We start from the raw sequence: 25,091 nt of genomic DNA on the forward strand, positions 1-25,091 counted from the left end.
AGTCTCTTGTAGGCAACATATAGATGAGTCTTGTGTTTTTATCCATTGCATCATCCTATGTCCTTTGATTGAAGCATTTACTCCATTACATTCAAAGTAATTATTTATAGGTATGTACTTATTGCCATTTTGTTACTTGTTTTGTGGTTGTATTTGTAGTTCTTCTGTGTTGCATATTGGATCTTCTTTGCCTACTTTCAATTCTTGTTTACAAATCCTTTTTACTTACTCATTTCTTTAGAATTTAAAAATTTGTTTCATGTTCACTTTGTATTTCATTAAGGCATTCTGTTGTGCTAATCCACTCCTGTGTTCCTTCTAATTTAGTCTTTGTTTTGAAATAAGTTTTGTTATTTTATTTCTAATTCTTTTTTGAATTATCACTTCATTTTGAATTTCTCTGATCTAAATTATATTGTTCTTTCATGTGTTGTGTTAATTAATTTCTTTTAGATCTTTTTTGAATCTCTTCTGCAAACATGTCTTTCTTTTATGCAATGCTTTCATTGTTTGTAGGGAAGCTATTCTGTTTTTATTCTCCTTCCTTTAATAATTTCGTATGGGACTTGACATCAATACCTTCCTGTTTTTTAGTTTTTCCAGATTTTTAAAAGGAAGAATGATTCACTATAGCTTTTATAACTTCAGAAAGCTCTATTTTCTTTCTTTCTTTTTTTTATATACAGTTCAAAAATATTGTGGCTCACTTTTTGAACTCTGTTTCCCTTCCCCACCTTTATATGAACCTTTTTTTTTTTCTCTTCGTCTTTATCATCTCTATTCTATTTTGCTCTGATGTCACTCCTAATAGTTACTATTCAGAATAGGGCCCTGTTCTGGGAGGGACCATGAGGCTCCATTTTGAAGGTTCATGGGGACTAGGCTTTTCCAGCCCTCTGACAGTGGGCTTTTGTGATTACCTTCTGATTGAGTGGGCACTGTCATCCCAGTTTCAGCTGCTGTTTTCTATTTGGCCTTCTATATGCTGCAGTGATTTAGTCCTCTTAGCTATTTGGTGGTTCTCTTATTCTCATATCTGAGAGATACCTGTTGCATGCCTCTTATTCCTCTAGCACAGAGTTGACATCATGCAGATTTTTTAAAATTTTTTTATTATTATTATTTTTTTAAATGTTTATTTATTTTTGAGAGAGAGAGAGAGAGAGAGAGAGAGGGAGGGAGAGAGAGGCAGAGCACGAGCAGGGGAGGGACAGATTGAGAGAGGGAGACACAGAATCCAGAGCAGGCTCCAGGCTCTGAGCTGTCAGCACAGAGCCCGACGCAGGGCTCAAACCCATGAACTGCGAGATCATGACCTGAGCTGAAGTCAGATGCCCAACTGACTGAGCCACCCAGGTGCCCCTGACATCATGCAGATTTATGCCTATTGGTAGTCTGTCTTCCTCTGTGGTCTGTTGGGCAGTGCATTATCTGGGTTTTGTGTGTGTGTGTGTGTGTGTGTGTGTGTGTGTGTGTGTTTGGTGAATGTTATTTGTGAGCACTATATAGTTGCTCTATTTGTTTTGATGTGGAGATTTGGAAAGATTCAAAAAGCATGCTGCTCAACTTCCCAAAATGAACGATGAATTCCTGAATCATATTGAACATAAAATTTTCCAAAATTTATTGTTTCTCTTAATAAATCTCTTTCAAAAGGAAGTTTCCTTTGATTTTCCAAGCTATCTTTTTTTTAATGGTGTTTTTAAAATATTGTATTTTATTTGGGAGTAGGGACAGCAGGAGAGTGTCACAGAGGGAGAGAGAGAATCTTAAGTGTAGGGCTTAATCCCACAACTCTTGGATCATAACCCGAACCGAAATCAAGAGTCAGATACTTAACCAACTGAGCCACCCATGTGCCCCTTAACAGTGTTAAAAAAATATGGTGGCTTGCTTTTTGAATTCTGTGTCTCTCCTCCACCTTTATGTAAACATTTTCTTACATATAGACATTATCTTTACATAGATTCCTATGATTTTTAATCACCTCACCCTCCCTCCCTTTTTTTCCCTCTTAAACCAAAATGAAAACTAACAAAATGGTTGTGCTTTCTGATTATTAGCTTGTATCCAAGAGGAATTGCAACATAGGGTGTCTGGGCCCCACCTATATTCCTTACCCTCAGCCACTTTTGTGGACATTGCCCAACTTCCAATTGCTGGCACCTGTATTTCACTGCTTACAAGCTTTCCCTGGCCACCAGAGTCTGGTTGGTTTACCTGAGCAGCAGGCTAGAAATGCTAATGCCCCTCTTGGGAGCAGTCTTTAATGACTGATAAGAGCATATGTATATAATTGGACAATGACCCACTCAACGATGTCCACATCCTAATCCCCTAAATCTACAAATATGTGGGGCGCCTGGGTGGCTCAGTCGGTTAAGTGGCCGACTTCGGCTCAGGTCACGATCTCGCGGTCCGTGAGTTCGAGCCCCGCATCGGGCTCTGTGCTGATGGCTCAGAGCCTGGAGCCTGTTTCAGATTCTGTGTCTCCCTCTCTCTCTGCCCCTCCCCCGTTCATGCTCTGTCTCTCTCTGTCTCAAAAATAAATAAACGTTAAAAAAAAAAAAATTAAAAAAAAAATCTACAAATATGTTACCTTACTTGGCAAAAGTTATTCTGTAGAAGTGACTATGTTCATGATCTTTAGAAGGAAGATTATCCTGAATTATCCGGGTGTGGCCAGTTTTACCACATAATCCTTATAACTGAAAGAAGGAAGTCACAGAGAGCAATTTGTAGATCCTATGCTGCTGGCTTTAAAGATGGAGGAAGGCGGGGCGCCTGGGTGGCGCAGTCGGTTAACCGTCCGACTTCAGCCAGGTCACGATCTCGCAGTCCGTGAGTTCGAGCCCCGCGTCAGGCTCTGGGCTGATGGCTCGGAGCCTGGAGCCTGTTTCCGATTCTGTGTCTCCCTCTCTCTCTGCCCCTCCCCCGTTCATGCTCTGTCTCTCTCTGTCCCAAAAATAAATAAACGTTGAAGAAAAAAAAAAAAGATGGAGGAAGGGGACACTAGCCAAGGGATACAGGTCATGTTTAGAAGATGAAAAGGCAAGGAAACAAACTCGCCTCTAGAACCTCCAGATGCAGCCCAGCTGTCTCCATGATTTTAGCCTAGTATGATCTGTTTTTTACTTTTGACCTTCAGAACTGTAAAATAATCAACTTGTATTATTTTAAGCCACATGTTTGTTATAGTAGCAATAGGAAACTAATAAAATGGTTAAATGCCCCAACTTCCTCAGTCCTTGAGTGGGATGACTGAGGCATCCGTTCATTGTTGGCTTTCAGCGTTCCTGAGGTGAGGATTAAGTATATTATTCACAGCAATAACTTGCTAGAAAGCACACTGCCTATTAGCCTTCTTCTCCTTCCTGTGTTCTTCACTCCCCTACTGTATTGCGAACATCTCAAAATAAACTGCTTGCACTCGAGTCCTTGAATTGGGGTTTGCTTTAGGGGGAACCCATCTAAAATGGAATTTGAGATGGCTTTGGTAAAAGACTGATATAGGTACTTCTTCAAATTCTTCAAGTTTGAATTGAAGGAGTAGAGAGTTCTATATTTATCATAAATTTTCATCAGTTCCAAGATGCAGTAATGCAGAGGCCTTGCAAAGTGGGGTGGAAGCCTGAAACTCAAGTGGTCACAAAACATAGTCCCTATATTTGTTACAAAGCTTTTTTTTTTTTCTTTTCTTTTTTTTTTTCTTTTCTTTTTTTTTTTTTCTTTTCCTTTTTTTTTTTTTTCTTTTTTTTTTTTTTCCTTTTTGGACATGATCATTGTGTGGTTCTTTAGTACTTAGTGTAAGACTCTGCTTTCTGAGTCTCCAGAAATGACTTCTAGGGCCTCCACTGCCACCAGGGAATGTGAATCTAGAGAAGTTTGAGGAAGATACTGCATATTGGTTCATTCTACACCAGAATTTCTCAATCTTAGCACCATTGACATTTTGAGCTGGATAATTCTTTGTTATGAGTTCTGTCCTGTGCATTGTAGGATGTTGAGCCACATGTCTGGCCTCTACCCACTAGATGCTACTATGTTGGACAATTGAGAATCACAGTTGACCCTTGGACAACGTGGGTTTGAATTGAGCAGGTTCACTTACACATGTTTGTTTGTTTGTTTGTTTTTTCAATAAATATTTTGGAAAATGTTTTGGAGATTTGCAAAAATTTGAAGAACTTCGCAGATGAACCCCATAGCCTGGAAGTATAGAAAAAATTAGGAAAAAGGTATGTCATAAATGCATAGATACTAGTCTAGTTTATTATTTACTACCATAAAATGTACACTAATATACATAAAATACACACAAAATATAGAAAGTTAAAATTTATCAAATCTCACAAACACTTAATGGACTATATATGGTGGCATGCACAGTTGAGAGAAATGTAAACAAACATAGACCTAGTATTAAATTGTAACTTCATAAAATGTACCATAGTATATACTGTAGTGTTGTAGTAATTTCATAGCCACCTGCTATTGCTACTGCAGTGACCTTGAGTGTCGCCAGTATCCACTTAAAATGCCCTGTGAGATTAATCATCTCTTGTGTGAGCAGTTCCTTTCTCCAGCAAATTGTAGATCACAGTAAAAAGTGATCTCTCCTGGCTCTCACTATTAATACTTAAGTTTTGAGAGCGTCAAAAGTTATGTTCAGATTTTGACTGTGTGGGGGAGTCGGGGCCTCTCACCCTCATGTTGTTCAAGGGTCAGCTGTGTAATTTGGATTTATTAACACTGACTAATCAATATTAAAGGGATAAGCAACTGAAAGGTAGTCAGTTACCATTGGCACAGCTCTACCAGACATTAAAATATGAATGCTGCACTTCCAGACCAGTTGGTGAATGGCAACTAGTTGCTATCCTGAGCCCTCAAGTAGTCCCTGCTTACCTGACTTCCTGGGACCCTTCGTTGGGGTCTCTCAATTTGGATCTCCTAATTATTGACCAAGTAAGATGACTGGCACATTTGGGGCCTTCAGAAAGCTTTTCTAGCTCTGTGGCCAGCATGTGATCTGACTGGTACCATACTGGTTATTAAATGTGTATATATTTCATTTCAGGACAACTTCTTCCAAATAATTTCTTTTTTTTTTTTTTTTCAACGTTTATTTTATTTTTGGGACAGAGAGAGACAGAGCATGAACGGGGGAGGGGCAGAGAGAGAGGGAGACACAGAATCGGAAACAGGCTCCAGGCTCTGAGCCATCAGCCCAGAGCCCGATGCGGGGCTCGAACTCACGGACCGCGAGATCGTGACCTGGCTGAAGTCGGACGCTTAACCGACTGCGCCACCCAGGCGCCCCCCAAATAATTTCTTTAACCTTACTCCAAACCAAGCTAACTCCATTGTGTTTTGTTTCAAATTACAGTTTACTTCATCTGCATTTTTTTCTCCTCATAAAGCCATATAAATAAGAAGAGGACTCTGCCGTGAAGACAAATGTGAGTGAGCATGAGCAGTGAAGCTCTGAAAAAGCCTTTCACTTTTTTTGGTCAAATTCCCACAGTGCTCTTAGCTACCATCACTGTTATAGTTAAAATACTGTGACTTTTCCATGTCTCTATCTCTTTTCTCTGCCTGTGTTTTCACTATTTTCTCCATGATTTGGCTGATCTTTACAGTTTCTCCCAAATTGACTAATTTAATCCTGGTATTTTTACTAACTAGCTGTCATGCCTTCCTACCTTCTAAAAAAAATTTTCCCCCTATGAAGATTACTACCCACTGAACAAGAGGAAAGGGGAAGCAAGATAAGAAATTGTATATTCTATGTTGTTGTAACTATGAAAAATTAACGTGTTAGACTGGGTTCTCCAAATGCAGGCTCCAAACTGTTCAAGGATTAGATTAGGAGAAATGCCTGTGAGAAAAAGTGGGGAGGTATGAGAGAAAAATGGGGAGAAGGGAGAAAGACCACAAAGCAACCCTGATCCATAGTGATGGGGAGCAGGAAGTAGGTTAGGGGGAAGTATCCTAGACTAATATGAACTCTAAGGAAGGTTTGGCAAGGCTATAAGGGAGTTCTTAAGCCAAAGTCTGTCATTAGAGGAGTCCTGTGTCTCAGAAATGGACCTGCCTTGGTATTTGCATTTTCTTTAGTCACTGGCTAAAAAGCATGGCCTCTTTCACAAAGTGGATGATGGATTTGGGGGCACAGAACCTGGGGCTCCTGGTCCTTTACACTGCTTGTAGCTGGAAATCTATAAGGTATGCTACCCTTCTTTTCCATGTAGCCCCCATAATTCCTCCTGAAAGAACAAGTTCATGGCTTCAGACTCTAACATTTTGCTGAGACCTGAAGCTGCAAATGCATCAAAGCATGTACACATCCACAAAAGTAAAAGATAAAAAACAATTTGTAAAGCTATGATGCATCCAAAGCTATGGATGCAACCATAGTTGGTTTCATGAGGAAAGCAATGCAATAAACATACACAATAGCACAAAAGTATAGTACAAGTAAGTACTATAAACACATACAAATTTGGTACACCCAGGTGCATAGGATATAAGAGAAGTCAACTTTATGTCCGTATCTGAATGGGAAGAAAGAAAGGAAAATGCATTTGTCAGGATCCTAGTTTTGAGTAAGGCACTGTGGTAGGTGGTTTCATGTATAGTAACTTAAAATATATAGCACTATTTAAGCCCCTTATTGAACACTTATAGCAACCTTTCAGTAGGTGTTATTATTCCCGAGGTAATAGATTCAAAGTTAAGTAATTTGTCTAAGGCCACACATCTAGGAAATGATAGAACCAGAATACACTTCAAGTCTGCCAGTAGGGAAGTAAGGGGAGAAGGGCATTCTTGGGCATTCTCTGTGTATACATCTGCCTGCCCAAAGCATCTGCCTGCACAAAGCATCTTCAGTCTTCTAAGTTTTGCAGCTGAGGGTATTTTATACCATGTTTTGGGTCAACCTTCTCCACCTCATAGTGTGGGACCAATCCTTTCACCCAAGGGATACTTTAAGGAGCAAAGGCTCAATATCAAATTGGCCTCTTTGCCCATCTTGGGGTGTGGATCCTTTTTTTGTATTCCAGTTTTGATGAATGGTCCCTCCCTGCCTTGGTTACCTACCCAGCCCTCTAGTTCTACTGTGATAGCACCCCTGCTTTGACTCCTTCCAGTCTTATGTATGGTTGGAGAGTTTTCTCAATATAGGCCCTTCTTTAGATCTCCTGCCCTCAGGCTTCTAATTCTTTCTGCCCTTTACTTCTGAGGCCTCCTGGCATGACCGATCCATCCTTGTAAATTTGGGGGGGAATTCAGACCACCTTTAATCTGCTACATTTATTTGCTAATCAAAGCTTTGTTACGATGCTTATTCACAGTCTCAATCTCCATGCAACAGTGACTCCCATTAGCAAATAAACATATTCAAATTGTTCTGCCACCATTGTATTTTGACTTATTAACACGGGGTTTCCTGGTATCCATCTTGTCCAAATTAAGCCCATCGTTGACTCAGGAATAATTATAGATACAATTTAATGATCACTTTGCATACATTATCGCAGCTCACCAACATGACAGATTGATGTTATTACCATCTGTGTTCTACAGAACATAAAATCAAGATGTGGAACAAATTTGATTTTCTGGAAGCAGACACTGAGATAAATTAGGGATTAGCACCTGTGAAAATAAGAGGGCAGAAGCAAGACTGGGCAGAGGAAGAAGTTAAACTGATATAGGCCTGCCATAACCTTGGCTGACAACCAGCACCTCTGGATCAAGTATGGCCCATCAACATCACATGGGAGGCTGAAATGGCCAGCCTTTTACACATTTTCCCTGCTCCATCACTAGATGCAGGTTGTCCTGGAAAATCATGACCTTGGACAAGGTGAGTCTCAACCGGGCAGTCCCTAAAGAAGTTTATACCTGGAAGCTGTCTACTGACTGCATTTCCCACAGCTAAGAAAAATGTCTTTGAAGGGGTACCCACGTGGTACATCTCTGTGTCTACTATAGACTCTAAGAATCTAGGAAATTTATGAAAGGTTCTATAGCTAATAAGTGGCAAAGATTTGGTACCAAGTCTTTTGTGACTCAAAAGTCCATGTATCCCACAAATTCATACTTGGTTTCCAAGTATCCATTCAGATCAGCTAACAGAATCACTTTGGGAGATTTCTTTAAAATAGGGGTATGTGGCCTCAATCCTGTGAGATTCTCATCCAATGGATGTAGATGGGATCTGGGAATCCCACCCACTATATAAAAAATGCCCAGACTGATTCTAAAGTACAGGCATATTTGGAAACCAATGCTATCAAGAATATTGATGAAGAGAGGACAACAAGCAGAAGAATGGAAAAAGTTTTAAATGCTGTACTACTTTTGTGGTAGTGTTGGAAAAATGAATAAGGTTTTACACGGGACTAAAACATGCTCTGGTCTCTAGCTTAGAGACCCCTCTTCCGGGTTCTCCTTGCCCTGTTTGCCGCACGTGAAAACCCCCACAGATATGGAAGCTGATAACTACAAATTACCATTCCCACTTGCATTTGGTGCTCAGATCTTTGGAGAAATGATCTCCTCTGAGCCCGCCGGTGTTAAATAAATCTCCAATCCACCAAAATCTCTGAGTGTCACTTGGTTTTTCTGCCAGCGTTCCAGCCTGGTTCCATAACAGTAGAAGCTATGCAGTGTTTTTCAGGGTGCTAAAATTTTTAAATTTTTTTAATGTTTATTTATTTTTGAGAGAGACAGAATGTGAGCAGGAGAGGGGCAGAGAGAGAGAGGGAGACACAGAATACGATGTCAGTGCTAAGACCTCTCTAGGGTCTGGCATCTGTTTTGTGATTCCTGTTTTTCTGACCCCACCCCTGGGGTAAAAATCTTGGAGAAAGTACAGCTGCTTCATGATTCAAGAAAGCAACTGAATCTGTAAGTGAACTGAAGAATTTGCCCTCTATGTACCTCCTAAGAAGTTTGCAAAATGAATTTTATTTAGTATTTTATTTTAGAGAGAGAGAGCATGGGAGAGGGACAGAAGAAAGAGAGAGAGAATCTTAAGCAGGCTCCATGTTCAGTGCAGAGCCCAATGCGGGATCCAATCCTATGACCCCGGGATCATGACCTGAGCTGAAATCAAGACTCAGATGCTCAACTGACTGAGCCACCCAAGTGCCACTGTTTGCAAAATGAATTTTAGGAAGCCAAATTCTACTTTGATTTTTGTCTTTCACAATAAAATTGGAGATAGACGCATATTTTTAAAATTGTTTCTAAAATACAATACAATTCCTTTTTAAAATGTACTAAATTCTTTAAATTTTCACATTTAAGTAAAAAGTTTTTTTTTATGTATTTATTTATTTGGAGAGAGAGAGTGTGTGTGAGGGAGAGGCAGAGAGAAAGGGAGAGAGAGAATCCCAAGCAGTCTTTGCACTGTCAGTGCAGAGCCAGATGCAGGGCTTGAACTCACGAACCATAAGATCATGACCTGAGCTGAAACCAAGGGTCGAACACTTAACTGACTGAATGACCCAAGCACCTCCAAGTTAGGGCACCTGGGTTGTTTTAAATCAAAAATTACATGGTTATAATGAGGGGAGGGTCAGGATAGAAACGTAATTACTAGATGAGGTAGAGATGTAAAGCAAAATTGACTTGTAGCTGAGCTAACAAACTTTGAAGCTAGGCCTCTTTCCATTCTTCTTCACTAGAAGGAAGACAGGAGTGAGATTCTGAGGGAGAGTTCTGTCTACAGCGGGTCTATCAGGACTGCAGCAGTGGAGGGGTAAAGGGCAAGTCATGCTGATGGAAGTATCAAAATAGATATCTTAAAAAATACACTAGATGTTGCATAACATCTTTTCCAAATTTTATCTAGTCAACTTGGGCTTTTTTAATATGGATAAATGTTTTTAAAATAGTGGATCATAAAGGATTTATGCTGAGATAAACAAAGCATATATGACTTCTCTCTGATTTGGGACAATATTCTGAGATCTTTGGCTTATGGTTTATGGCTTTTCACTTCGGGGACCATTTCAAAGACATAATGAGCCTTGCCTCAGCTGTCACCGAAAGTTTGCATTCCACCTTGAGCACCGGAAAAAAAGTTTATAAATGCTGCATAAATATTTCACAGGATGTTTACTTAGTAAGTAATGGATGCTCTAAGACGACAGGTACAGTTGCTGTATGTTAAACTGTGGTGGTTGAAATGCATGAATGTTTCAGTTCCCACACTAAAGACAGATATGAGGAGATTACAGTACTCATTCACTGAGCTCTTTAAAATGAGGAACAATGGCTCATTCATCTTGGTTTCTCCAACCATCACACAATATCTGTTTAAATTAATATAACTATTTTTTTTAACTTGTTTAAAACCATTGAAGTTTGGTCTTGTTAGAAAATCACCAGCCTCTGGGAGAAAGACTTACAAGGTCAACTTCTGCCAATGACCAGAGATGTCACAAGTCTCAGTTTCTCATTTGGAATCTCAAATGGGTGAATTTTTTTTTTCAACGTTTATTTATTTTTGGGACAGAGAGAGACAGAGCATGAACGGGGGAGGGTCAGAGAGAGAGGGAGACACAGAATCTGAAGCAGGCTCCAGGCTCTGAGCCATCAGACCAGAGCCTGACGCGGGGCTCGAATTCACGGACCGCGAGATCGTGACCTGGCTGAAGTCGGACGCTTAACCAACTGCGCCACCCAGGCGCCCCTCAAATGGGTGAATTTAATTAGCTTCTATAATTAGAAGCACAGCTAACTTGGACAAAACTGTCCTACCTCCACCCTGAGCTATCTGATCTTAAACTTTTCCATTTCTTCCTCTTATTTCTATTCTGTTTCATCCAGACAATAACCACATGAAGAATGTTGAAAATGGAAGTTTCCTTTAATTGATATTCAAGATGTCATTCAGTTCGGAACTTTATTATTTAGAGAGAACATGTAGCTAATATTAACGATGGTCTTGTTCCATTGATATCTAACTACAGATTAAAGACACTTGCCCTTCCCTCATCTGTTGAGGAAGTGCTTCCTGTCACTCATATTCTCCATAACCTCAGATAAATCACTGGTGTAATGACAATAAGCATTCTCATCTTGCCATGACATGATGTTTGGGAAGAAAAATCTAAGACCTTTTACATAAAAGAAGTTTCATAATCTAAAGCTATGAAATGGGAAAAGGCATACTTACCATAGGTACTTTTTACCATGAATTCCCTGAACTTAATGTGATTGAAATCTCAACCTAAAGATTGCAACACTATAGACTTCTTTAAAGTTTGATTTTTCATGTCACTGAACATGAGAAAACCTCAGTGTGGGGCAAAAAGGGTGGTAAGCGGAAGGAGAAGTTAAGGACTGAGCTGCTTTGCAGATCGTAGTGTTTGAAAGTGAGAAGCCGATTTGACAAGAAGCAAAAACCACACAATAGAGTACCACGTAATCTTTCTGCTCACTTTGTTTTACAAATTTATTCAAGCTCTTCCTACTATCTTCTGCTGCCTCCTTGCTCTTCTGTATCTCACAGATGTCACTGAGGTAGGTAACGTGGTCCAAGCCTGAGGAATTCAAGGAAAGAAGAGAAGTCTACTGGACTTTTTCCATCCCTGATATGCACAGGAAATGAAGAGATCACCTGGCATGCTTGGAATTGAGAAAATGTCCTGGGTGCTCTTCCTAATCCCACATCTGGGCATCTGGAGTATCAACGGTAAGGCATTTACTTAAATAATGTCTTGTTTTATTTCCCAGGGGGTGTTGGAGGGAATAATTTTGCTTGCCGATGTTAGCAGGATGTATTATTTATGTCAAGTGGATAATGGTAGATGAAACCATAGAGTGAGGTTTGCTCAGTGAGCACATTTTAGAACATAAACTAAGTAACATCGTTTTCAAGTCATGGCATGGCTGATTTTCTTAAAAACATGTTCTGATGGGGGGCACTTGGGCAGGTCAGTTGGTTGAGTGTCCGACTCTTAATTTCGGCTCAGGTCATGATCTCACAGTTCATGGGATTGAATCCTGCATTGGGATCTGTGCTGACAGTGTGGAGCCTGCTTGGGATTCTCTCTCTCTCTCCCTCTCTCTGCCCCTCCCCCCCCCCCTCTCTCTCTCTCTCTCTCTCTCTCTCAAAATAAATAAAACTAAAAAAAAACATGTTCTGATAGTAAGGACAGAGAATTGGGCAGATGTTTAAATAAAGTACAAATTTATCACTATTTCTGGCAAAAATGCTCTGGATGCCATCTTGATGGTGACTAAATAGCTGGTCTTTTCCAAACTGAAGCAAGCAGAGTGCTATAGTGTTCCGTTGGGTAGGTGTTTGATAACTGAGGTTATATCTGACTCTGGTTACTCTTGAATAGTGTCACTAAATAAAGTCGTATTATTTGCTTCAGTGGGGTGTGCACCTGGAGAATACTAAAAGAGAAAATGCTCAGAAATCTAGGATTGGAGCATTCTGTCATTGCTTCTATTAGGCTGAAAGAGGATGGTTCCTACTTGGGTGTCATATGATATAGAAAACAGCTTGGGTTCTGCATAGATGGTGTTCTTCTGCAAAGATTTTATGCAGGCAAAAAAAGCAATTTCTTCCTCTGGTGAGTTCCTTTGCTCCCTTACACTGATATAGGAGCCCATATATTGGAAAGGCTATAAATAGCTATCAGGTGTTTCTGATGTTCGCAGGTCTGATTGCAAATATCCTGCCTTGTTATCCCTGCAAATACACATACTCGTATTAGTTTGTGTGCTGTGGTTTTAAATCAGAAAATATGGTCGCTGAAATCCTATAGAATGTCATCTTAAATTCTGGAACAGTGTGGTTTGGAATTTGTCTTCACGATGCAAGGATGGCTCACAACCAGGTGCAAAGTAAAAATTCCCAGTCATCTAAACATTTTCATGTGTGCAAATATTTGGTATTACATTGATAGGGTGCTTAGATGGCTGGCTGGGTTTTTCACTTTCCATCAGATGCCTAAAATCCCAGTTACAACTGGAGTCAAATATTAAACAGAATTCTGGGGTGCCTGGGTGGCTCAGTCAGTTAAGCATCTGACTTTGGCTCAGGTCATCATCTCACATTTCGTGGGTTCGAGCCCTGCATCAGGCTCTGTGCTGACAGCTCAGAGCCTGGAGCCTGCCTTGGATTCTGTCTCTCTCTCTCTCTGACCTTCCCCTACTCATGCTCGCTCGCTCTCTCTCTCTCTCTCTCTCTCTCTCTCTCTCTCTCAAAAAAAAATAAACATTAAAAAACAGAATTCATACCAATTTGAAGAACACATAAACTATCCTGTGTGAAATGGAGTAAAAGAATTTTCAGTGCTATTTCACCCTGGAGGTGGGGTACAACTTTTATTCCTTTCCCAATATGCTTATAAAGCCATACATGGGTGTTAGGCCCGAGTTTGTTTACTGGCTCTGCCCATTGCTGTGTGACCTTGGTTAAGTTTCTTCTTCTCTCTTATTCTTCATTTCCTCATTTGTAAGATAGAGATAACAATTGTACCTAAATTATGGGCCTATTGTGAAGACTATAAATGCAATAATATGGGTGAAGTGCCTGGTATAAAAAGTGCACATAATAAAAGCTGACAAATGTTAACGGTGTTTTTGCTAAACAAAACCAAGCAAACCTCCCAAAAATTCAGTTAAATGGGAAATAAGCATTAACATTATCATTTAAAATAGTTGAGCTTTTAAAGCTAAACAAAATGAAAAAATGAAATATGTTGCACAATATGTTTAGTCCCAACTATAGTGGATCCAATTATTTGGAAAATTAAACAGAAAGCCTCAGATAAAGTGCCAGCCAGGTATATTATAAAGCAGTTGATAGATTGCAACATGACTTGCATTACATTGAAGATACAGGTTGAGATAAATGTTTGGTGAAATTTGTTCCTCCAGACAGAGCTGAAGGCTCTGTTCCTTAAAACCACATTCATGTTAACCTACATATCTTGGGGGTTTCCTATGTTATACTTAACTACTGAATTCTTTACACTGGCAGAGTTTCAAAAGGCTTAAAAATAATTTTTATAGATTTCTTTCCATCCACTTAAAAGCAATGTGAGATCTGTGTGCCTCTTCCTAGGAATGAATCTGTGTCTGTAATAAGGTTGGAAAAATGTTATGTTCTCTACAAACTTCTTGTTTAAAATTGTTCCTTAAAATTATGCTTGCTTGCTTTTTGTGTTTCTCAAAAAAGTCAGAGGGAACTCTGCCTCTTGGTATCTGGGTATGACTTCTGTCCTGATGAAAGTAATAAAGGTGTCAGCACCTTCCCTTAATGCACAGATGGGCAGATTATACCAAAAAGAACTAGGCTGCAGGTGAAGACGCATCACCATGGAGCAGGTCCGGCTACAAGGCTTTGGACCAAGGATTCTGTCTTCAAGCAGGCAGGAGTACTGCAATTAATATGTGGGTATTTCTTAGCACTATATATGGTCTGAAATGAAGACAGTAGTAAATCTTTGATTGCTGCTTACCGTGATTAAAAAAAAAAATTTCTAGTCTAGTACCAGTGGACACTTATAGTTCCACTGAGAACGCAGTAGTTAGGGCCACTCTCCACTTGGCTCCTGCCTGTGTCCTTTCTCCTTCGTTGTGATAGTTCAGTATGGCCCATGGATCCGTACCCCACATCCCACACAGGGTATGCCGCTCCACCACAAACTGGCCATGTCCTTGTGTCTGGGCAGAAACAGGGAAGAAGGTGTCCTGTGCCTGTCTATCATTTTTTAAGTTTCTGTTTTGTAACACGGCGTCTTTTTCAGACTTATTTCTATGGCTCTAGCTATCTGTTCCTATTGAAATGTGTACATGGTATGCTAGAGATAGAACTCCGTCTTCTGCCAAGTGCCTGTGCTTTGTTATTATCAAAATGTCTGCCACAAAATATGATTACCTTTTACGTAAATGTCCAGGAATATATTCTGCAGCTAAAGGACTTTGTGGATTAAAGCGTGAAAAGATGAACTCCTGTGCTGATAAGAGCCTTGAATAGACTTTCCTAACACTGATAATTCTTTAATTAATAGTTCCTTTATCTGTTCCACTATCAAAATTTTCTCTATTGTCGTACTGAAGACAAATGCTGGTTATCTTGCTTCACTGGGGCTTTCCTACTTAATTTTCCTTATTTGTAAGTTTTATCTTAAGAGTTCAGAATTGTTGGGGCTCCTGGGTGGATCAGTTGGTTGAGAACCCAACTTCAGCTGAGGTCATGAGCTCGATGTTCGTGAGTTAGAGCCCTGCATAAGCCTTGCTGCTGTGAGTTCAGAGTCCACTTGGGATCCTCTGTCCCCCTCTCTCTCTCTGTGCCCCCGCCCCCCGCCCACTGCCATTCACACACTCTCTCTCAAAAGTAAATTAAAAAAAAAAAGAGTTCAAAATTATTGAACGCAAAATGTTCACAGGCATTCATAATCAGGCCCAAAATTTAAGTCAGTCTTTTCCTATGTTTCTTGGAAAGGCAGTGGCAGAATGGTTAGGATCAGGGACTTTAGAGCCAGACCATCTGGATTACTGTCCCATCTCTGCCATTTCCTGGTCCTGTAACTATAATCTTTCTGGTTCTGTTTCCCCATCTAAGTGATGGGACAATACTGACACTGATCCAATATAGGAATTTTGTGAGTATTAAGTGAATTAACTCTGTAAAACACTTAGAACATATTAATTTTAACCTTTATATCTTGAGGATTTCCCATGACTTACTTGATGCATCACTAAGTGTTGTGTAAATTCAGCTAATAGTGTTTTTTTTTTTTTCCTTTAGTTCAAAATTTAATTAGCTTGATAATTCCCTTAAAGTAGTATTGGGAGACCATCTCTCATTTGGGGTTGAGAAAAGTTGCCTATAAATTCCATATCATCGTCTAAGATCATCCACAGTTACCAATAAATAACAATAAGAGTTTGGTAGTCATGTGACTTGAGTTACATTGTGTCAGCAAACTGTTCTGTCATATGTAATTTGCTTCACTTTTGTAATATTCCTCACTCCCTTACTTCCAAATAAGCTCAATATTATCCACCTATCCTCTCATGGTTATAGGCTCTAATTTACATGCTTATCTCTGTGGAAGAAATTATTGTGTGCGTGTGTCTTTTTGTACACATGCAGGGCTATCATTTTCATATGCTCAGAATCTAAACATGTATAATTTGAGGTTCACCTTGAACAGAGTCCATGAGAATGTTGGAGGGGTCATCTGGGTCAGTCATAGGGAAACCTCAGGTTTAGCTGGTGTAGCTAACTTCTCCTTTTCTCCTTCCTGTTAGCCATATTTATGTTGTGAGATCAACCTGGAACTCACATATGTCACAAATAGCTCATTGTCCAGAAGTGGCTATAAGGCAGGCTGGGGTATTTAGGTTCTAGCTGAGTGGTCATGGCCCTATTTCATTTTCTTCAACCATATTAAAGGAAGATAATTAATGTTGGGGGACAATTGGCAATTTCTGCTCACATGGATATTGTTAAGTATCTTCTTCGGTTTTGAAAAAGCCAGTGAATCTCATTGTGATCTCTGTGGTAGGGTGCATTAGGAAGGTGAGGAAGTACCTGGCAAAGAAGTCAAGATGGACGTTCCCTGGGTCTTTGGAGTAACACATAACCCACACTTACTCTGAGCTCACAAGTAACTACATTATCACTGAAGGCAATATATAGAAATACTTTTGTTGGTTTCTGATACAGTGACAAAGCTCTCTTTGATACTACTGGACATGGCTTCTAAGGTATGCTCTAGGCCTTTTCTGCACTGATTTTCTTCCAGAAGGCACTGTGATCAAGGTGGAGGGCCTAGCATTTCTGAAGGAAAGGGCCCATCTATATAGCAGGCAGTCAAAGTCTTCCAGAACTATTCTTTAAATTGTCAATATGAGTCATTGTTCTTTACAGCCCATTAAACTGGCTAAAAACATTTGCTACTCCATTGAGAAGTTTGCAGAATTGGCCAACAAACACTGCACTAGATACTCATTCTTGTCAAATAGGGTGGGCAGGACTCTGCAGAAATGGAACACACATGAATCCTTTGGCTGGAGAGACAGACCGTGACAAAGAGACATTTATCACTTGGTAGAGACGTAATGGGGAAGTACTGAGAGAAATCTTAGAAAAATATCCAAAGTCAAAGGTAGTTTTACTTCCCACTTTTGGCCAAGGCAGGCTTTGCTGGTTAGTATAATCCAGTAGGAGTTCATCTCTCACACAAAAGGACATTTTCCTATGGGATACACTGCCTTTTCTATGTCTATTATATCTGTTTGCCCAATGTATATACCAGTCATTATGCATTACTGCTGATCCTTGAACACAGTTGGGAATAACTGCTCAGAGCAGAGGCACTTAGGGCAGACCTTCTGGTTTCTATCTTGTCTCTGCCACCCGTAGGCTTTGCTCAACTGCTGTGTCCCTTCCCTAAACAAATAATAATACCTGGTACTTATTGTTGTTTATTACAAACCAAGCACAGTGCTAAGAACTCTTCCTGTGTGTTCTCATTTCCTTCCACAACTATCCTGGCAGGTAAGGGCTCGTGCTGTGGAGGACTCAATCCTGGTCCTGGCTCTGCCTCCCACCAGCTGGTTGTCTTAAGAAAGTGGCTTAGCTTCTCTAATACTTGGTTTCTCCAACTTAAATATAAAGATACTAATTTTAAGGATCAAATGAAACGATATATGCATGGTACCTAAAAGTGAATAGCACATAATAAGAATTCAAAAATATTAGCTATATCCCTATCTTCCTCCCATCTGGAGGATGAGTCTGCAGCACTTTGATAACGCAAGGTGCCATGTGCTTGTGCACAAGCAGCAATGAATGTGAAGCAGTGATTCTGGAGGTGGCTTCCACTATCTGGGTGCTGTCTGACCTGATGATCACTAAAGCTCTCTGTGGGTCCTGTCCTCTCAGGGAGAGGGAATGACACAGGTGCTTTGTAAGTTTTGCTAACTTACAAAGCTATGGCAAATACTAAAATGACTATTTTAAGACAAAACAATTTTAGAATTATCCCAGACTGGATAAAACCAAGAGATATATGGCATAAAGTCTCAAATTGCTCAATAAAACTAGGTTGAAGAGATAGACTTCAAATTTTCCTTCAAATAGTCATATCGCACAATGAGAAATTCTAGGCCTAGAAGAAGTTGCCTCAAAGTGTGCTGAATAAATACCACATGAAAGCAAACTTAAAGAATGTTTTCACATACCAGTATAACAAAAATTTTCAAGAGGAAATAGTAAGGGCATCTGGGTGGCTCAATTGGGTAAGCGTCCAACTTCAGCTCAGGTCATGATCTCGCAGTCTGTGAGTTCAAGGCCCGCTTTGGGCTCTGTGCTAATAGCTCAGAGCATGGAGCCTGTTTCAGATTCTGTGTCTCCCTCTCTCTTGGCCCCTCCCCCACTCATGCTCTGTCTCTCTCTGTCTCTCAAAAATGAATAAATGTTAAAAAATGAAAAAAGAGGGGCGCCTGGGTGGCGCAGTCAGTTAAGCGTCCGACTTCAGCCAGGTCACGATCTCGCGGTCCGTGAGTTCGAGCCCCGCGTCGGGCTCTGGGCTGATGGCTCAGAGCCTGCAGCCTGTTTCCGATTCTGTGTCTCCCTCTCTCTCTGCCCCTCCCCCGTTCATGCTCTGTCTCTCTCTGTCCCAAAAATAAATAAACGTTGAAAAAAAAAATGAAAAAAAAATGAAAAAAGAATAAAAATAAAGAGGAAACAATAATGGAGATGATTGTGAAAATTCAATTTTCTCATTTCTTTTGTTTTTTTAAGCAAAGGGAATAAATATGGATTTGTACTATGCATACTCTTGTTGTGAAGTTAATTCCTTAATTCTTTCCAGTTCCCTTTTTGCTATAGAAACTTTATATTATATGAGTTTCTTCCTCTCTCTCTCTCTCTCTCTCTCTCTGTATGTGTGCATGTTTGCATGTGTGTGTTTGGACAGGGAACAGATGCCTATCCCCATCTGAAGACCAGTATCACACAATAATCACAGAGAAGAAGAAAAATCTGAACTACTATTTCATACTACTTCTGTGTCTTTGATCTCTATTACATTGTTGTTTGTCAGGTAGATATATGTGAGTGAGTAGCTTTCATCTTGTGGTAGGGACTGAGGCTCGGTCAGTTTTCATTGTACCCTGAGATCATGTCACAAGGTTTTGCTTAGATTACCGATGTTCTCTTTACAATAGGAGCCCTGTTTTAACACTGCACGCATACAATAAATTTCCCAGGTATTCCTAGAACTTCTGGGGATACCTGACATATGTAGTGGGTGTGTTTACCAGAGAGTTAAAGTAATAAGTATAATCAACACTACGTGATACAACATTAAAACAGTGGCATCTGTATGAGGTGGAACTTCATCTCATGTCACCACATTTGTGATTTTCCGAGGCTATGCCAGCCAGCTAGCTTATGATGAGAACTATGCCACGTGGGCTTTCTGATGCTGTTCATGGGATTCCTTAAGGTGTCCAGGTGGATGTCCTTCAGAATCTTTGATGTGTGATCACATGGCTGCTGTTGCTGTGCATGAATTGGCCTTGACTTTGTTCATTCCGCTGCCTCAGGGGGCCCCTAAGCCCATACCAATTTATAAGGGAAGAAGCACTTGTTTCCCTTCCCTGGTGGTCATCAGACCTCCCCTGCCATCCATCACACAGGCCCTCGAAAGTAAGGCAAATTGTACCACCATGACCCTCTGAAGGCTTGTTTTCCTCTTAAGTCTGAAGACTTTTCTCCTTTTGTAGCTCCCACCCCCGCCCTGTGTCCGAAGTTTTTGTTTTTTCGTGTTTGTCTATCACAATATCTTCTGACAGAAACTAAAATCCTGCTTCGTGACACAGAAAATTATTGATGTATTATACCTTTCATAACCATTGTAGTTTTCAAAAATTATTTGCACTTTTATGTTTATCTCAAATTAAGGCAGCCTGCATTTGTTACAGTCATTCATTTCTTTCAGTACATGTAACCATTTTGAACCTTCCATATGTAAGAATTTTTCTATGGAGAAAGAGTGAATCGTAGTTGGGATTTTCCTCATGGTGATACTTATAATCAAGGTACGTGGTCTTTAAAAATAAGAAATAATTACTTCACATAAAATTCATAATCACAAAACTCTTTTTTTTTTTTTTTAAGAGCTAACAGATTTATCTACCCTCCCTGGCTCCTGATGGTATTCATACCTGCAAATACACTTGCTCAGCTGGAAGGTACTGGCCCGTGTAGTCGTTTGTGGCTGGCACGCCTTTCTGGTTGGCTGGATCCAGGTATCTAAATGACCACAGAGTATCACTTGCTAAGTACTTTGAATATCACCCCTGAGTGGACATAAATCAGGCCTTCCCACACTGTATACTTGTAAGGTCTAATTTTTCTTTAGTGGTTATAACTTAACCACTTTAGGGTATATTGAGATGCATATATTCTTCACCTCAGTGCCTTGTAGGCCACCTTTGTAAGAACTCAGAGGTGTCTTCTCTGCACCCTTAGTGCATAGAAAGCATTAGTCAGAGTTGTGAACAGGAAATTTTTCTCTTCCTGAGCTCTCTTTGTTCAGTCTCGGGCTACATCATGCCTTCTTCCTTTCATACGTTTTCTAAGGCCACCTCCTCCTGCAGAGACAGGTAGTAGCTCATCAAGAAAGTTGTGGCCCTGTGTGTGATGCACACACACATTTAATTATAAAAGAATGCTGCCTGTCACACAGAACAGCCTGAGACGTTCGTGGAGTAGGGGGATGTCAAGTGGGCTTGGGTGGCTGGAGGATGGGGGTGCAGTGAGTTCGCATAAGGAAGCAGGGGCCAAATTTCATTTGATGAAGTCTAGACATTTCTTACAGGTGTTGAAGAGTCTCTGGAGGGTTTTAGACACAAATCTCACAACTGGATTTTACTTTCAAGAATACAAACTGTGGGGCACCTGGGTGGTTCAGTCGGTTAAGCGACCGATTCTTGGTTTCATGATCACAGTTTGTGGGTTTGAACCCAACATCAGGCTCTGTGCTCACACTGCAGACCTGCCTGGACTTCTCTCTCACTCCCTCTCTCTGCTCTCCCCCACCCATCTTAAGTAAATAAATAAACTTAAAAAAAAAAAAAGAATGCAAACTGTGACAATGATGTGGAAAATAAATGGGGTGGGGGAGGGGAACAAGGTCAAGTTTGGACTGTAGGAGACTAGTTGGTGGGCTATGACAATAAATCCACATGAAACAAAATAAAACCCAAATTAAGACAGTGTCATGGAAACAAATTTGAAAGATATTTCGGATGCTGAATCAACTTAACCTTATGACTGATGGAATGGGGCAGGAAGGAGGAAAGAACCAAGAGGGCTCCCAGGTTCAGACCATGTCATAGGTAGGTGAAGGTATCATACTGTGATAATAGAAGGTGGGCTAGCTTTGCCCTTGGGTGGGTTTGAGGCTAGAGGGGATTCAACCTCCTCCTTGAAGCCTTTCATGACTGACCCGGGCAGAAGTCTCCCTCCTTGGAAATTTGAAAGCTCTGAGGGATTGTATCTTGTGTAGGATAACCAAAAAAAAAAAAAAAGATCTGAAGGGAAAATTGAAGAGCAATGGAAGTCTCTTTTTGCATTACTTTTGCACTAGAAACTGTCACGTTACTAAGTAGTCATAGACAGGGGTTTGCCCACACCCCTGGGTGTGGGCACTAAGGGGACATTATCTGTACAGAATTTAAAAACAAATAAAGGTACTTTTAATTATCACCATATACCAGCAATTCTGAACAATATGAGTGATAAAATATTCTTCCCCCTCATAATATCTTTGGTCTAAATTCTGAATAATTACTCTAAATAATATGTATGTAAATTTCAAATTAGCACATTTTTAGGACTTCCCTTTTGATAAACATTGCATTCTACATGAAAGCTAACTCAGAGAACTTCCTCATGATGGAGTTGGCTCTGGACGCATACAAATTCCTGTGTTCATTTCATGAGTAAATTTATAACATTCAGAATCGCTGGAGCTTGCTCTAGGCAGCTTGTGTCTCTGATCCCTGTGACACTACATATTCCTTCATTTCCAGAGTAGATTTTAAATAAACAACAATACCACTGTGATTATGAAACCAAAGAAACAGAATGTGAGCCATTTCATTGCTTTCATCCTATCCAACCACTTTGAATATTTATTTATTTAAAATCTAAAACAGTGAAGGGAGCCTGGATGGCTCAGTCGGTTGAACGTCTCACTCTTGATTTTGGCTCAGGTCATGATCCCAGTTTGGGATCTGATTTTGGCTCAGGTCATGGGATTGAGCCCCGGGTTGGGCTTCTCTTTTTCCTTCTTTCTCTTCCCCTGCCCCACTCATGTTCTCTTTCTTTCTTAAAATTAATTAATTAAATCTAAAACAATGAGTTCCAACTGTGCAGTGTAATTTGTTTCCAGGTATGAACTTTAGTTTCAAAGTTTAAGACTTCATGTTTTATTGATTATTATCTATACAACTTCAATGTATTCTTCTCCTCCAAGTGTTGTTGTACTTATTTTAAAAAAGTTTTTTTTAAGTGTTTATTTTTGAGACACATAGAGAAACAGAGCACCAGTGGGGAAAAGGCAAAGAGGGAGACACAGAATCCAAAGCAGGCTCCAGGCTCCAAGCTGTCAGCACGGAGCCTGACATGGGGCTCAAACCCATGAACCAGGAGACCATGACCTGAACCAAAGTTGGTTGCTTAACTGACTGAGCCCCCCAGACGCCCCCTTCAAGTGTTGTTTTAAACTTAAAGAATGAATCAAAATAAAATGTCACATTCAGGGTACAATTGAGTAATTGCCTAAATTGTATCTTTTGTAGAATTTTAGTTTTAATAAAATTCATTTGTTAGTCACTGGAAAATTACTTATATAAACTATATCAGGCTGTATCAAAGTTCACACTGTTTATTAAATAAATTTAATTATTTTAAATTTAATTTATTTAAATAAAATTATTAAATAAATAGCTGTGCATTTTTTATTTTTTTGTATTCTAATATTTTAAAAGTATTTTTTAATTTGCATGATTTTATATATGAATTTGAATGAATATTTATTTTTTGGCCATTTTATGGTTTGTTTCATTTCATGATTTCTGAAAACATTTTTCCATATAGAGGAAGAGGTTGTTAAAAATAATGCACTCTCAGGGGCACCTGGGTGGCTCAGTCAGTTAAGTGTCCGACTTCGGCTCAGGTCATGATCTCACAGTTTGTGAGTTCGAGCCCCTCATCGGACTCTGCGCTGGCAGCTCAGAACCTGGAGCCTGCTCAGATTCTGTGTCCCCCCGCCCCCACCCCTCCCCTGCTCATGCGCTCTCTCTCTCTCTCTCTCTCTCCTTCAAAAATAAATTAAAACGTTAAAAAAAATTTTTTTTTAAATGGTGCACTCTGGGCATCAAATATGCTAGGTATACCCTGGTCATGGAATATGCATGCTGTGCTAAACAGTCATGGTTTTCATAAGGATTTTTTAAATGTAAGTCTTCCTAAACCTACAGTTACTTAAAAAGGGATACTTCATCACAGGAAAGACTGAGGATGGTAGAAATTTCATTCTTTTACTGCATATGTTTATTTGAATTATTTTTAGCATTGAAAATTCCCTATGCATTAGTATGAATGTTTGAGAATAACAGCAGGAACAATTAATGTTAGCTGATACATCCCAAACAAAAACAACTGCAATCTTCACCTCTCTTTAGAAAATAATTGTTTCACAAGACAAGCCCCTTGGGCACAGCTTTTGATTTCCTGAATGCCGTGAAATAGCTATTCATAATTCAGGACAAGCAGCAAAGTGTCCACGTGCCTGTCCGATGGAGACTTGCAATGGTGCCATTTAGCTCTGTGCAGTATTGCTGTGCTACAAACATCCGCTTGAGTCTCAGGGAGATGGGAAGTGTTAATACTTTCTTTGTACAAAAAGTGAATATTCTTGATGACTTTTAGTGCCTGTTGGCAAGTCTTCATTTGTCTATTCATTCCTCCATTCAAGAAAAATCCCTGTGCCAGTCAATGTGACAGTCAGTGATCCTTGCCCTGCTGATAAGAGTATGCAGGAACCACCGTGATGTTTCTGTAATCCCATTGGGAGAGTCAGTGACATGGTTGGGACCATCAGCTGGCTCTCCTTGCCTACCCTCAACCACACAACCACATAGGTTGGGACTAGAAGGGATATTCACTTGTGCTACTAGCATTGGGTGAGAGCTGATGGCTAAATGGAAAGGTAACGTACTGTAGTAAAAAGAGAGACTTAGAGCTGGTTTTATCACATCGGTCACACACTGAGGGAGATGAAGTTGTGTATGTGTTTGTGTAGGAGAGGATGGTGGGTAAGAATTTTCCTATTTTCATCCTGTTTTACAGAGATTGAGGACCAGAGAGACTGAGTGGCTATCTCACCGTCACACAGTATGTTAGTATTTGAACAACCATGTTTGAATAAATATTCCAATTTTTAGCTATTTACATGACTTTTATAAATATCCCAAAAGAATCAGGCTCTGTATTTTCTCATGGTGAACAAGCAAACTTTTAGTGTGTTCTTCCTAATGCTATTGCATTTATTCTGAAACAACCAGTGGTTTCCATGTCACTATTTGAGAAAAGCATGATCGAAGTGAGTTTCGATTCCTTGAATTTGCCATGAGATTCCTGGCTTCTCTGCCTTTGCCCTTCCATGTGCTCAGTCTTAAAATACCTCCCCTGTCCCATTCACTGCTGATTATCAAAGAGCTATTCATTCACTAAGGTTCAGCTCAAAGTATGTAACCTTTCCATCAAGCCTTATCCCAATAGTCCCAGCTGAAGTTAAGCCTCTGTACACACAAGCGAAGTTACACCTCTTTATAGTGTTATTTCATTCTCTCGTTTGTCAAACATCTTTATTTCCCATTAGAAGGCAAGCCCCTTGAAGGAAGACACCTTGCCTTATTTATTTCTCTACCCCCTAACAACTAACGTACAAGAACACACAAGCTCTCTCTGAGCCCTTCTTTCAACTCAGATCAATTTGAAGATTAAAAAAACGGAAGAT

At 40.0% G+C, this 25,091-nt stretch overlaps 1 protein-coding gene across 6 annotated transcripts in view; it reads left to right on the forward strand.

Moving 5' to 3' along the window:
- Nucleotides 1-3,841: 3,841 nt before the first annotated feature.
- BTLA (B and T lymphocyte associated) overlaps nucleotides 3,842-25,091 on the forward strand; it is a 39,837-nt gene continuing 18,587 nt past the window's right edge. Inside the window, exons 1-4 of one of the 6 annotated variants that reach the window (XM_047099061.1) lie at nucleotides 3,842-4,238; nucleotides 5,390-5,462; nucleotides 7,591-7,873; nucleotides 11,534-11,716. In XM_047099061.1, the coding sequence (XP_046955017.1) occupies nucleotides 11,629-11,716 (88 nt within the window). In that variant the 5' untranslated portion in view covers nucleotides 3,842-4,238; nucleotides 5,390-5,462; nucleotides 7,591-7,873; nucleotides 11,534-11,628. Of the gene's footprint in view, nucleotides 4,239-5,389; nucleotides 5,463-7,590; nucleotides 7,874-11,234; nucleotides 11,717-25,091 lie in introns of those variants that run through there. The other 5 variants (XM_047099062.1, XM_047099058.1, XM_047099064.1 and 2 more) reach the window with 5 other exon arrangements.

The sequence above is a fragment of the Lynx rufus genome, unplaced genomic scaffold (assembly GCF_022079265.1).
Source record: "Lynx rufus isolate CCGP_SWC_20201006 ecotype Redwood Valley unplaced genomic scaffold, mLynRuf1.p SCAF_5, whole genome shotgun sequence".
NCBI classification, from domain to species: domain Eukaryota; kingdom Metazoa; phylum Chordata; class Mammalia; order Carnivora; family Felidae; genus Lynx; species Lynx rufus.